The sequence below is a fragment of the Crassostrea angulata genome, chromosome 1 (assembly GCF_025612915.1).
Source record: "Crassostrea angulata isolate pt1a10 chromosome 1, ASM2561291v2, whole genome shotgun sequence".
Lineage (NCBI taxonomy): Eukaryota > Metazoa > Mollusca > Bivalvia > Ostreida > Ostreidae > Magallana > Magallana angulata.
In genome coordinates this window covers 46,589,202-46,602,136 of record NC_069111.1, presented here as the reverse complement: position 1 = coordinate 46,602,136, position 12,935 = coordinate 46,589,202, and the positions used below count along the sequence as shown (strand labels likewise).

At 33.8% G+C, this 12,935-nt stretch overlaps 2 protein-coding genes and 2 long non-coding RNA genes across 4 annotated transcripts; 2 read left to right on the top strand and 2 right to left on the bottom strand.

Annotated features, from left to right (window-relative positions):
* The first annotated feature begins 46 nt into the window (after nucleotides 1-46).
* LOC128183822 (protein FAM167A-like) lies at nucleotides 47-3,785 on the top strand. The gene is made up of 2 exons (XM_052852983.1): nucleotides 47-1,612; nucleotides 2,589-3,785. Exons 1-2 carry the CDS (start codon nucleotides 1,244-1,246, stop codon nucleotides 2,841-2,843), a joined length of 624 nt encoding a protein of 207 aa, XP_052708943.1. The 5' UTR covers nucleotides 47-1,243; the 3' UTR covers nucleotides 2,844-3,785.
* Nucleotides 3,786-3,936: 151 nt separating this feature from the next.
* LOC128183836 (uncharacterized) lies at nucleotides 3,937-5,527 on the bottom strand. Its single transcript, XR_008243654.1, has 2 exons — nucleotides 4,872-5,527; nucleotides 3,937-4,672 (listed from the first exon to the last, which is right to left on the bottom strand). It is a non-coding gene; the product is annotated as an uncharacterized LOC128183836 (long non-coding RNA).
* Nucleotides 5,528-5,628: 101 nt separating this feature from the next.
* Nucleotides 5,629-9,558, top strand: LOC128183796 (uncharacterized). Its single transcript, XM_052852956.1, has 2 exons — nucleotides 5,629-6,432; nucleotides 6,810-9,558. The coding sequence occupies exons 1-2, from the start codon at nucleotides 5,679-5,681 to the stop codon at nucleotides 7,220-7,222; spliced, it is 1,167 nt and encodes a 388-aa protein (XP_052708916.1). The 5' UTR covers nucleotides 5,629-5,678; the 3' UTR covers nucleotides 7,223-9,558.
* A 1,209-nt stretch (nucleotides 9,559-10,767) lies between these two features.
* On the bottom strand, nucleotides 10,768-11,651 carry LOC128183829 (uncharacterized). The gene is made up of 3 exons (XR_008243653.1): nucleotides 11,588-11,651; nucleotides 11,149-11,262; nucleotides 10,768-11,026 (listed from the first exon to the last, which is right to left on the bottom strand). It is a non-coding gene; the product is annotated as an uncharacterized LOC128183829 (long non-coding RNA).
* Nucleotides 11,652-12,935: the final 1,284 nt, after the last annotated feature.

Genomic DNA, 12,935 nt, shown 5'->3' with positions numbered 1-12,935 from the left:
TTTATTATTCTGTTAAATGCATGATTGCCAAACGAACATTGATATTTAGAAAACTAATGTGTTCTCCAAATGCAATAATGTACATTCAGTGTTAAATTCACCAAGTTTTTTACTTTATCATATCAGGGACGTATATACGTCCCTGATCATGTAGCCTATTCTTTGATATTGGTGAGCGATAAAAAGAATCATGATTAATCATTAATCATTAAAATGTCTTTTTTTATTGTTGATATTCACATATAAATTAATTATACATGAATTCCATTTTATCGGCCAATCATAACGTATTGATGCTGCATGGAAACAATTATACTGGAATGTTAAACATTGCATGGTCAATCGAATGATTTCTTACTCAAACATTATTTGCAATCCGATCGCTTGAACTTTTCTACATGTTTATTTAATATTGCAATTTTTTTATTCACAAACATGAACCGCAAATATATTGATGTCCACATATTTTCTTCATTGCACGGGAAAAAAGATTTTGACATTTCGAAGCTTGTTTTTCTTTTATAGAATTTGATTTAATGATACATGTAATTCAAAGAGAGAAAAAATTAAAGCAAACTCCCAGATTATGTATAATTGTCATTTATTGCAACATATAAATGACTAGGTAATACTACAATGTATAAAACATAATATGAATTAAATTGGCTTGGCTTAATTCTCCCCCAAAAATATTCATTCACAATTATAATTGTAATCCAGGCTTAACGTTTTGTATATATGTCCTTCATATTCACAAACGTTTCCCAATTAAATTGAAATATTTTGTTTCCATTGACTTGTTCAGGGCGAATGGAGGTGAAGAGATGAGACAATGAACTTGGACAAAGGTGCAAATAAACGTTTGTTCTTAAGATTTGTGTTATATCGCGACGTAAATGAAAAGTATGTACCTTTTGTTTCAGAAAGTCTCTGTGTCCTGAACTGAGACTAACTGGGCTCTTAGTTTTGTATGCCTGACCCCCATATGGTGTGCAGCGTTTGTCACTATATAACTCGCTCCAATAAAGAATAATGTGGAAATACTAGATATTCTGCTTCAATCAGAACAATAAGAAGTAATCAGATCTGAAAGTTAAATTTACTCTGAAAGAATTAAGAGATTTATCCTACATACGCAGGTGCTATAACGGGTTTTGCGGTTGTCGTTTGAGAATTGAATCTTGGTCAGGTGGATATAAGTTTATAAACTAGCTTGGACGGTTAGATATAACCTTATAGGAAAATGCGGAAAAACTTTTCCGCTGCCGATCTGGATGATGCTCGAGAGGACGCGTTACCATGGACGCCAATGCTAGCTTTACCTGTTTCTGAGAAGACAAAAATCAGACAGTCCTTGTCATCCAGTGATTTGAAGGCCATGGGCCAGATCCATTCTGTAGATATATACATGTACTTGTTCAGGTTGAAATGTAAAACCAGAAAACTGCGTCTGGACACAAGGAGACAAAGTTACGCAGAATGGAGGGCAGGCATTGGGAAATACCATTCGAAAGATTCAATATGTGAGGTGGATAATAACTTCAAAGGTGTTCCGACTGACGAAGATGTCAGTAGAATTAACAATTCTTTAAAATGGATTAGAGAAGAGCTGGTATGAATATATATTTCTTATAATCACTCGGTAGCATATCAGTAAGATATAGATAGCCGTACTTCCTGTGCACATCCACGTAGACCATTTTTAATTTCACCACGGTTTAAAATCTCAGTGATATCAACATTAGTTCACGTAACTTCATATATGAACTGTATACACCTGTATACGTATCGTTAAAAGCATTAAATAGCAATGATGAATCATAATCCACACATGCATATTATTATCATATTATGTATTAAATTATTTTGATCAATAGTAACATCTGCTTCAGTAATAAAAAAGCATCAAAAAGGTTTACAATACGAAAGTACAATTACTCTCGGCACTGTTTACACAACATCACATTTTCATTGTGTTCTCATAATTTTAATATCAGCTTTTTCCCCTGCTCACATTTTTTAGACGACATTACTGGTTGTAGCTATCGTAAATTATGAATTATCATACATATCAAATCAGAGATTCTCTTGTATGTGATTTTGTAAAAAGATTCAGAATTTGTGAAACTGTACATTTATCATCTATTTTCACAAGAAAGTAAAAATAAATATTCGTAATACCGAATGAATATATGAGGTACCAATCAAATAAGAGATACATACATTTACAGCTTTATATTAGTTTTCGATTGATATGAGTTACAGATATTTATTTCATAATACCCAGTCAAAACGTTTTAGACGTATATTGCATTTTAAAGGCGTGTGCGACAAACAGAAAATAAATCACAAACAAGTTTGAGTAAATTTGAAAAAGTGCATTTCTTTATGTATGTATTCATTTATGTTTATGAAGGACAATTGAGAGATATTAATGAAAGAGCGGATCGTTTATTTTCCCCAAAAATGTTTAAATTAAATCGGGAGGGGGTGCAGACACCGCGACCTCTCCTCAACGTCTTTGCGAACTTTTCTCTAGTTTTTTGCATGTCTAATGTATTAAAATAATTCCTCTCCCGATTTTTCAGACAAAGATGAGGGAACAAGACGAGGACCTGGCCCGACAGTTCCTGACCATCCACAGCGAGATCCAGAAACTGAAACTAGAGTGGAGCTGGCAGTTCCACGAGCTCACGCTACAGGACGCCGCCATGGACCTCCAGGAGGTGGACGAGATCAAACGAATCTCGGACCTACCGCTGGCCTCAGAGACGGAAACGTCCCTGGTGGATCTAGGACTCACAAAATTGAATCTGTGCCATAGAAAATACTCTGTTCTGTAACCCAGTATCTTAGTATTTATCTAAACACTTTATCATTATTAAATGTGTAGTTTAGCTACATTTAGTTAAATTTTGAAAGATTAAAAACCGTCAATAACAACTTATGGGAAAAAAGGTTGTAATGTAAAATCTGCATCAAATATGAATTGAGACTTCATACTTTTAAAGTATTTTACTCTAGGAAAACTTTCTATATCCCCTTTTTAGAGAAGGAGGTGCCTTTTTATGATAGTTGTTGTTAACACACATACAGTTCAAGGCTTAAGTTTATTTTTTTAGTAAAGACGTTTCTATATAACTGATACCTTTCCATTGTCTCGTTAAGCTATGTCCATACATTTATAGAAATACAGCTGAAAGTTCCGTGATTTTTTAATCGGGTTGTCAGCGATTTTTGAGAATTTAATTTTTGATCACTTCCCTAGGGCAAAAAGACAATCCGTCACCGTCTATCCCTGACCCCCAGGGTTGTCATTATGTAGAAGTTCATTAACATTTAACCTAACTTTGCAGTCTGCTGTCTTTAAACTTGACCATGAGACAGCAAAACCGATCCTACAATGGTATTTACTCAAGAACTTAACATTTAAATATTTTGTTTACGGAGCCACTTGGTATGGGATTTGCAGGCATTTGCATGTTTATTTTCTTTATTAAGTGTGTTGTTATTAACATGATCACTGGGTAGTCAATATTTGAGATTGCCTACGTATACAATTTTAAACTTGTAAAATCTGTAATATTTTGACAATGGTTAATTGTAATAAATTTTTGCTTTGAATTTAATCTTTTATCTAAGCTTTAAAACATTATTTTCCCTCAATACACATGTCCACTTATATGAAGATTTCCTTTCAACACATTTACATACCTTTGTATACACATTTTCGTTTGATTATTTATAAAGTAAAATTCAACATTTACTAGTATATAATAAACGTATAATTATATAAAGTAGTAAACACGCATGAATTTGGAAATAAATGAGCATGCATGAATATGTAGTAATTGCAGTTTAAAATGTTTTATCAACCAAAACTTTAATATCATTTGATTGTAAACTCATATAACAATAAGTAAAGCACACACTATATTAAGCGTTTTTCTCATTTGATTTTATTCAAAAGCCATGTATTAATTTTCTCTTCAACAAGCTTATAGTTGAACAAGTTACATATCTTGAACAGTTGGATGTTTCGTAAATAATATAATTATTCTAGATAATTTTTTTTAAAAATCGGTAAAGTTGTGTTTGTTATGGTCCATTATTTCTGTACGTGGAATTCGATGCACACCAACTTGACAATACAAAGTGACTAGAGTTATCTTTCCTGCGACTTGGTATCCGGCCATTCTCTCTATCATTTTGAAAACATTACCCGCGGATTGTACGTAATCTTGGGAATCATTTAGCTTTTGGTTTGACCTTAAGATACGTACTGCCTTTCGGTTTACACCTACATCTCTTTAAATTTGGTCTGTAGTCAACATAATCCAAGTATTCCCAAGGATCATCGTATTCGTGAACTCGCTTGTACTCGTGACACAATGTGTAGTCACGTAATACGTAGTCTTTGCTAATTGGTTGATAACAATGTATTTTCTCGTAGCTATGGTACTTTGCCTCATGAACGTAATCGTAGAAATGAATTTGGTGGTTTGGACCAATTCCGTATGACCTCCCTTCTCTTTTTGAATCAGTTTTATTTGAAACTGGAACTACATGTACCTCGGGTAACAAGTCTTGTACATTGGAAAATTCTTTGAAACTATGTGGATTCCCCCAGAACACAAATGATCCGGCAAGTGGACGTTGTTTATCAGCTGCACTAAACCAAAATAATGGAAGCGCTACAATGTGAGCTAGATCATCATCGTTTACATAGATATTGATAGCTTAATTGTTTAACAATTTGTGTAATACTACTGTATGTATCAAGCATGATGGCTTTCATGAAACAAATATGTGAAAGTATTTAAATGATAACAGGAATAATGATAACAGGAATAATAAAAGTTAAAACTTACATATGTTGGACTTTGTTCTTCCGCTGGGTCATTTTTGCATAGATCAATATCAATGTCTTGTGACAGCCATTTCAAAAATAAATGCGTGCATTTCTACTTAGTACCAATGAATGACGAATGTTCACACAAAACGTCTTAAAAACATCTCAACATCAAGTAGACTTGCCCGTACATTTTGCAGACTGATCATGGATTCAATACTCAACTTTCGTAAACGATTGGGTTCATTCGTTCGGATCACAAAGACAGATAATTGTTATGTGTTTAGATTTTAAACTCCACGGTTTATTTGTGTAGTGTGTTTGAAGAGTTTGTTTGTTCAGTCAAATGCAATAATAAAATCATTCACTAATCGCAGACAAGGAAAAAGAGAAGAGTTGATATGAAAAATGCACATGAAAGATAATCTAAGTTAGTTTAAATCAAAGAACGAAATCATACAAAAGTCACTTTTAATGAGGTACATGTACATTGGCACATTATTTGTACTACATCAAGCTTACATCACTTCTTCCTTACGGTTTAGTTGATATCTTAAAAAATGAAACACGGCTATATTGTGTTTAATTTCTACAGCCACTTTAAGTACCAATCATCGAGATGAGGAAAGAAGCGTAGAACCTGACCCAAGGAGGACCATCAGCAACGTGTTATTCTTATGCATTCTTGGTGAAAGTTTAATTGCTGTACGATCACGTGATTTATACCACTTTAAAATTCATTAGAAAGGAAGTATGTCCTCAATTAGAAAATAACACTTCACATTTTTATTTAGTACTGCAGATACCGGTCAGATACACCACAAACATGGCTGTGCTTTTCATTTTCTTCAACATTGTGATTCTGTTCGTTTCAGTGGTATTAGCAGATGTAGACGACTCCACTACCACCGAAATATTTAACAGACTCGATGAGCTGGGAAGAAAAGTTACCTCTCTGGAGAATAAAAACATTGCGTTGGAGCATTTGATTGAAAAACAAAACGACACAATAGAAGTTCTGAGGTCCGATTTAAGAAAAATGCAAGAGACATTGCCACAAGAGGATTTGATATTGAAAAACGAAATAAAAATACTGGAGTATAGAAAGCTAGGCAGTCTTCAAAAGGAATTGCTTGAATTGGAGCAAAAAGTAGTTAAAAATGTGACACAAAGTAAACTAATGCTAGAAAGCCAGGATGCAAAATGGACCCAGAATTTTGTTTCTCTCAATGACACTGTAACTAAGATTGAGTCGAATCAGTCGCTGATCAAAGCTACAATGGATGACAGGTTTACTGTTCTAGAGGAAACTTTGGCCTTGACCCCTCAGCATGGCGATATATCACAACTGGAGTCCACCCTCAAGTCTTCAGTGAATAAAATAAATGGCCTTGAGAACGAGGTCAAAACAAACAAAATGGCCCTTGAGTTCAAAATAGACAGTGACGTCAAAGAGGTGAAGGACTCTCTGGTTGTAACGAATACAGCAGTACAAGAGATGGATAACAAACTGAATCAAAAAATCGGGGTCTTGGAGACCGAACTAGTAAATTTACAATACACTACCAACGACACGAAAGGTACACACCATTAATATACAAAATATATTTTATGTAATAGTATTTGTTTAATTTTTTACTTTCTACCATTATACTACCTGCAGGTCTGTAGCTCTCGGTAGGATAAAATTCCGACAGACGAACCGACCCAGGTTGTCCATCCGATTTTTTTTTTCAGACCGGGAGCTACATACCTGCAGCTGTTTTTATCTCTGCAGATATTTAATATTTTGTTGATACATAAATATACACTGTACATGTATCATGCTATGAACAAGTTTGTTTTGTTCTACAGGGCGATTCTAACTTAACAAACCGTTTCAACTGTTGCAATTTTTTCTCGCTGAGACGTTAAGTTATCATTAAATTAGTTTAATCTAAGTATCTATGTTTTACAGATGAAACCCCTCCGTCTTTTTACGCCTCCATGACTACAGTGATTCCCATACAAGGCCCTCATCAACGGATCGTATACGACGAAATAAAGACCAACAACGGCAATGGCTATAACGAGTCCACCGGAATCTTCACCGTGCCGGAGTCAGGCACTTACGTGTTTACTTGGACTACGTTCAGTTACGTGGAGGAATACGTTCGCCTGGAAATCGTTGTGGCGGGAACAATATTCGGAGGAACTTTGAGCGATACACAAGAGACGGGGGATGCGGATACAGAAACAGGGATCATTGTCGTGAACGCCCAGGAAGGGGACCAGGTGTTCGTCAGGACGCAGCTCCGGGGGCCCGGAAACGGAAGGCTCTATGTTGAGTTCGAGTGCGCCTCAACGTTTTCTGGCTGGAAGATATCCTAATTGAAAGACTGAATGATATCCCTGCAAATTGAAACAGAATACAAAGCATCTTCTCATGAATTTGAAAATGTACATTTATTTTCGGGTTTGTTTTTTTTTTGTTTTTTTTGATAAAAATACTGTAAAGTTTTATATACTTATTATTGCTTGTTTTTCTTTTTGTTTTGTTAAATTCTTTAGCACTCGAAGTCCAATTTAAGGGGGATGTGCGGCCATCTTGTACATTTGAGGAAGAGAATGTAAACTTTTCTTGAACTGGCTTGTTTCTGTCCGAAAACTGGCCAAAATTGAGATTGAGATTACAAGATCAATTTGTTCAAAGAAGATGGGTGGATAAGATGTGTAAATGCCCATACACGGTCGGACAGGCTACTGAAAAATTAAAGTATCAATAAATTTTATGTATAAAAAAAATCATTTAAAACAATATATGTTTAACGAATCGTTGATTTTTAACCTATTGGTATGTTCAATACTTGGAATATATTGACTCAACAGGCGAATACGTAAAAGCCTGCAAATAGTGTCATTTTTTAGAACTTCAAGGCATTTTCTTTTATAGAGTGGGTCTGTGCTCCATATTTTTCTCATAGTCTAATTAAGGTCTATTGGAAAACAAACCTATTTCAATCAACAAAAACGTGGAGAAATGACCCACTATACATGTAAAATATCATTTTGTATCCCAACAGTTGAACGTTTTGAAAAAATAATACAAGTCCGGTAGTTCGTGACCAAAGTCGCACATTATATTTAAAAAGCCCACCTTGTTGTGTCTGAAATGGCTCAGGGGTTAGAATACATGGCATATGGTAACTGACAATAGTGAGAAATTTTGCTTTTGCAAACTTGTATTATTATATATATGAATAGATGTAAATGGGAAAAAATAAATTCAAATTTCACTACTAAACCGAATGGGCATTTGCGCCATCTTATTCCCCCATCTTCTTGGCATGCTGATATAAATAATTCATCAAAAGGAGTTACATATAAATTTTTTAAAACATATTTTGGATAGGAAAGATATTTAGATATATTACCCCTGAAATTCAGAAAAATTCTTGTAAAATTTCGTACTTCAAATCACTATCTACCAGTTGAACTCGGAAGATGGGAAGGTATTCCATTAAATGAAGGATTTTGTCCTCTCTGTAACACAAAACGTATAGCCGATGAACTTCATTATATTTTAGAATCTGATGCAATACCACAAGTCCGGAACAAGTTTATAGATAAACAAGTTGCTGTCCTTTAAAAAAGGACTACAATACGTTGACCATTTGCAAGTGTTTCCAACGAAAACGTGAAAGCTTTAAGATTATCAGAGATTCCACCGACTCTAGCCCCCTGCTTTAACCACTAAATTTGTACGTTGGATTACGTATATGTATAGCCCGACTTTTTATCTCAGAATTTAAAAGGGTCATACTTCTAAATTAATTATGATCTATCTATTAATGAGGATTGCATGTATAGTATCAGGTATTCGGCGAATTCTACTATTTGCGCACACATTATGATTCGCACTACTTTGTTAACTATGCAATGACAGCTTTGTGTAAATTAATTTCATATTTTGATTCATTTTTATTGAGATTTTAACTTGTAAACAGTGACATAATTATTCAATCATTCTTAAATCCTTATAAAAATTTTAATCGGGAAGTACTCTAGCCTCGCCTACTATAAAAGTAAAGTTAAGTTACATGTGTATTCAGAAAACAACAAAACATTGCAAATTATGCTATTTGATGGATGTTGTAGTTTCGGCATACCATCAACTTATTTAATAATACTAACAGTTCATATCACATGCCGATTATTTCTTTAAAAGGAATACTTTGTTTTCTGTACTGTTTACCGACAACTTTACAATTACAGCGCCTTTGAACTTATGCACATATGGCATGGAATCCCGAACCCGATTCAGATAAACGTGTGCTAGCCTGGTTCCCTGAGCTACCCATTACGCACAGGAACCAGGCTAGCTCATGCGCAGGCTGAATTTTCCCCATAGCATCCGGAATAACCTCGCTTATATATTTTCTGCTTGGACCTCAGGGTCCACGCAAACATTCTCGGCTAGACCAATTGTGCTCAAATGTTCGTACCTTATCACAACATGTAACATGAAATTGTTGAGAAAATTGTGTATGTTTATAACAAAGATATACGAGGCAGTCTGTCCTCCATGAGTTTCAACTTAAATATATAAACCTTATAATTATACATGTTTATACTTTTGTACCTCTGACCCAATTTATATGTATATTTTAATCTTATATTTGTCCTCATGTTTGAAATGGTTTTGAGTGAATAAATGAAATACTGTGCAGGTGTTGCTTAACCATTCCGACGAGAGAAAAAATACACTCATGTATACAACAGTAATAGAACTATTGTAATGATATAAGCAATATTCATTAGCGAAAATTATCAATCGAAGAATGACCTATATTGGTAAATATGTGTACGAATGTTTCAATAAGAGGGATAACTTTATCACCAGACGTGAATAAGCATAAATTAAGTTTATACAATTACTCCTTTGTTTGTCTAATTGATATGTGTTCTTTCACTTTATAATTTATATATTTATATAACCTGCCTCCCACCTGTACTCACAATTATTGTAAATTACTGTTAAATTTATGCTATGTAATGTATACGCCAGTAAACTTCTACTATATTTTCATGGAAAAGACTAAGAAAGCAGCTAGCGTAGGAGTATGAATACTTCACATTTACATTTCTTGGCTATTTTTTTAACACGTACTAGTATTAGAACCATTTTAACAAGGCCTTGGACTTTCAGTAGGATGTAACTATCTATTTCTTGCATCAAAACAAGTTAAAATGACGCTGGTTTCAAGCGAAATTTACATCGATTGCGTAGCATTAGCTCAAAAGCCAGACAAATCTTGTTGATTTCAAAGAACCATGACTGAGTGGCCTACAATGCAATAGATAGGCCTACGTCACATTGATGTTTGACACAACTACCCAACGTCCAAGCTCTTGTTAAAATGGTTCTATACATACTTATATATGATAAATTGTTGTAATGATGTATCTGCTGTTCATGAATAGAACTATATGTTTCAGCGCGATTGTGCAAGGAGTACCTGACTATAGTAATATATACCTAGAATAGATAGTAAGCACTGATTGAATAAATATTTCAAATTAATAATGATCAAAGTTCGGTGATAACCTTTATATTTCACTGCAAATTCACTGTTACACGGGGATTTTTTAAAAAGTTTGCCGAAATATGTATTAAAACCACTTTAAGAGAACCAAAACCTCAAGTCTTATGTAACCAGGCCAATCTTTTGGGGCTTTTCTCTATCAACTATATATACCGGAAGAATATTCTTCAGTTGATGTAAACGAAATAACACTGGTTATTGCTATAATGCACTTGTGAATCTCCAACAATTTTTAAATTAGTCACACTTACGATCGTATCGTTAGTATAATTTGGTCACACATCCCTTCTTGATAAGAGCCTAGCAAACTTATAGCTCAAGACTGTAACACTCAATATTTCATGCTTTTTATTACATTTTCTTTTATCCAAATAAAAAAATTAAAACCCAGCCATTTCTCAGTGTTCAGGGGAGAAGTCAGTAGGCGGAGAGTTACTAATACACTGACAATGAATACCCCCTGTACCAGACGGTGACGTCATGATACTGTCGTCACATTCTGCGCAGCAGAGGTATTCTCCTGATATCATTGTATAAGTCCCGCAGTGGTGGCAGTTTTGGTGACCAACCAAGCAGTTTCCAGTAACCCCTAGGAATTTAAATAGTTAAACACATTCACCAAAAGCTTCTTCCGTAAAAGGTAGAAATATGCTGTATAAAATGTTTCATACTATGGATATTTATTTAGTGAGAAAGGTTTTAGTCTAGTACCTGTGTCCGTTAGGAATCGTTTTTGTCTGTGATCATGAGGAACAGCCAGGACCAATGACAACCCCGCACAGAGCAGGACAAATCTAAGGGCCATTATACTGGTTGATTGACACTCTAATGTAAATAAATGGACACGATTAATATCTTATCTATGTATAACAATTTCTGAAACTCGGTATGAACAAATAGGTTTTGACGAATTTTTCTGCATAGGAGCACAAGTTTAGGGTTTTTGATACTGCAAAAAATCGTTATTCACAGTCATGTACTTTTTTTTTTATTACAAAACAGCAATTATTTTTACATTTATTTACACACAATGTATTTTTTTCTGTGTCCAAATAGTTCAAAACAGTTTAACAATAAGAGTATATTTGTCAGCTGCTTTGGTAAAAATGGTTAACTTTATTTGCAAAATGATGCTATAAGTAAACCTTACCTTAAGTTAATTAAGAATACGTTGTGAAGACTAAAACGTAGTACTAAAAGCAAGGCTATAGATAACCCAGAAGGCCAAGGCCAGTTACTCGGTGCTAAATGATATATATTCCGTTCTTATATAGTACACATATATAGAGTGTTTTCTTTGATTCAGATATACATGTAAAACGGCAATTTAACGAAACGAAGACTGTTTAAGTCCTAATATATACTACATGTATACGATACAGGTATATCCATTCTATCCAATACCTTTTTTTCTTTTCGACATCGTAAACATCGTGATGTATACAATATTGATACAATATCGACATAACATCGTACGATACTGAACCGATATCAATTTGGCTATCGATTTTACATTGCCGACATTGCCGATATTTATTTAACGTTAACATCGTCCCTTGTTTTTATACAAAGGGAAAACAATATTTTTCAAAACTTGGCTTAAAAGTAATATTTTGTTTGTTAAAGACTTATACTCTGAGGCGGGAACTTTAAAATCGCCCGAGGAAATAGCAGACATATTGATAAACAAAAATAACTGGTTGTGCGAATATAAGATAATTAAAACAATATTCAAGAATTATGAAAACAAATTGGATCTTAGAGTTTGCCAGTATATGAATCAAGTACAATTACATACCCCTTCGTACAATCAATACTCAACTAAAGATTTCTATAATCATTTTATAAAGAAGAAATTTCAAAAACCAACCATGCAATCAAAATACAATAAAGAATTTGATATTCTCAAAAGCGATTGGGAAAATATCTATATGAATAAAATCGTTTTGTTACAAGACAAAAAGATTTCGGAATTTAATTATAAATTGTTAAATAATTTACTTTCAAATAATTATTTTGTGAGTAAGATAAATAAAAATTGTGATTATATGTGTAAAATATGTACAGAAAAAATTGAAAATTCACACCACCTTATTTTTGAGTGTGTGAATGTACAGCATACATGGAAGTTAGTGAGCAATATTTTTGGTTTTGATGTTAAATGGAAACACATAGTTATTGGTTTTTACTCTGTAAGAAATGAAACCACTGCCATGTATAATTTACTTCTATCTTTTGTTGCATTAAAACTTTACAAATATAAGATGTTTTGTAGACTAGAAAATATTGTAGAAACATCAGAAGGAATCGTATGTAATTTGAAATTATGCATTCAGAAATACTTAGAAATTCTACATTGTATCGGAAAAACTAGATATTATTCATTCTTCAAAACGCTCTTGGATAAATTGTAGATAATTTTATGTTGCCATGGGTGACCTGGCCCATGGTTTTTCACATAAATAGGGAGGTAAAAAGAGACTGTGGTGACGATGGAT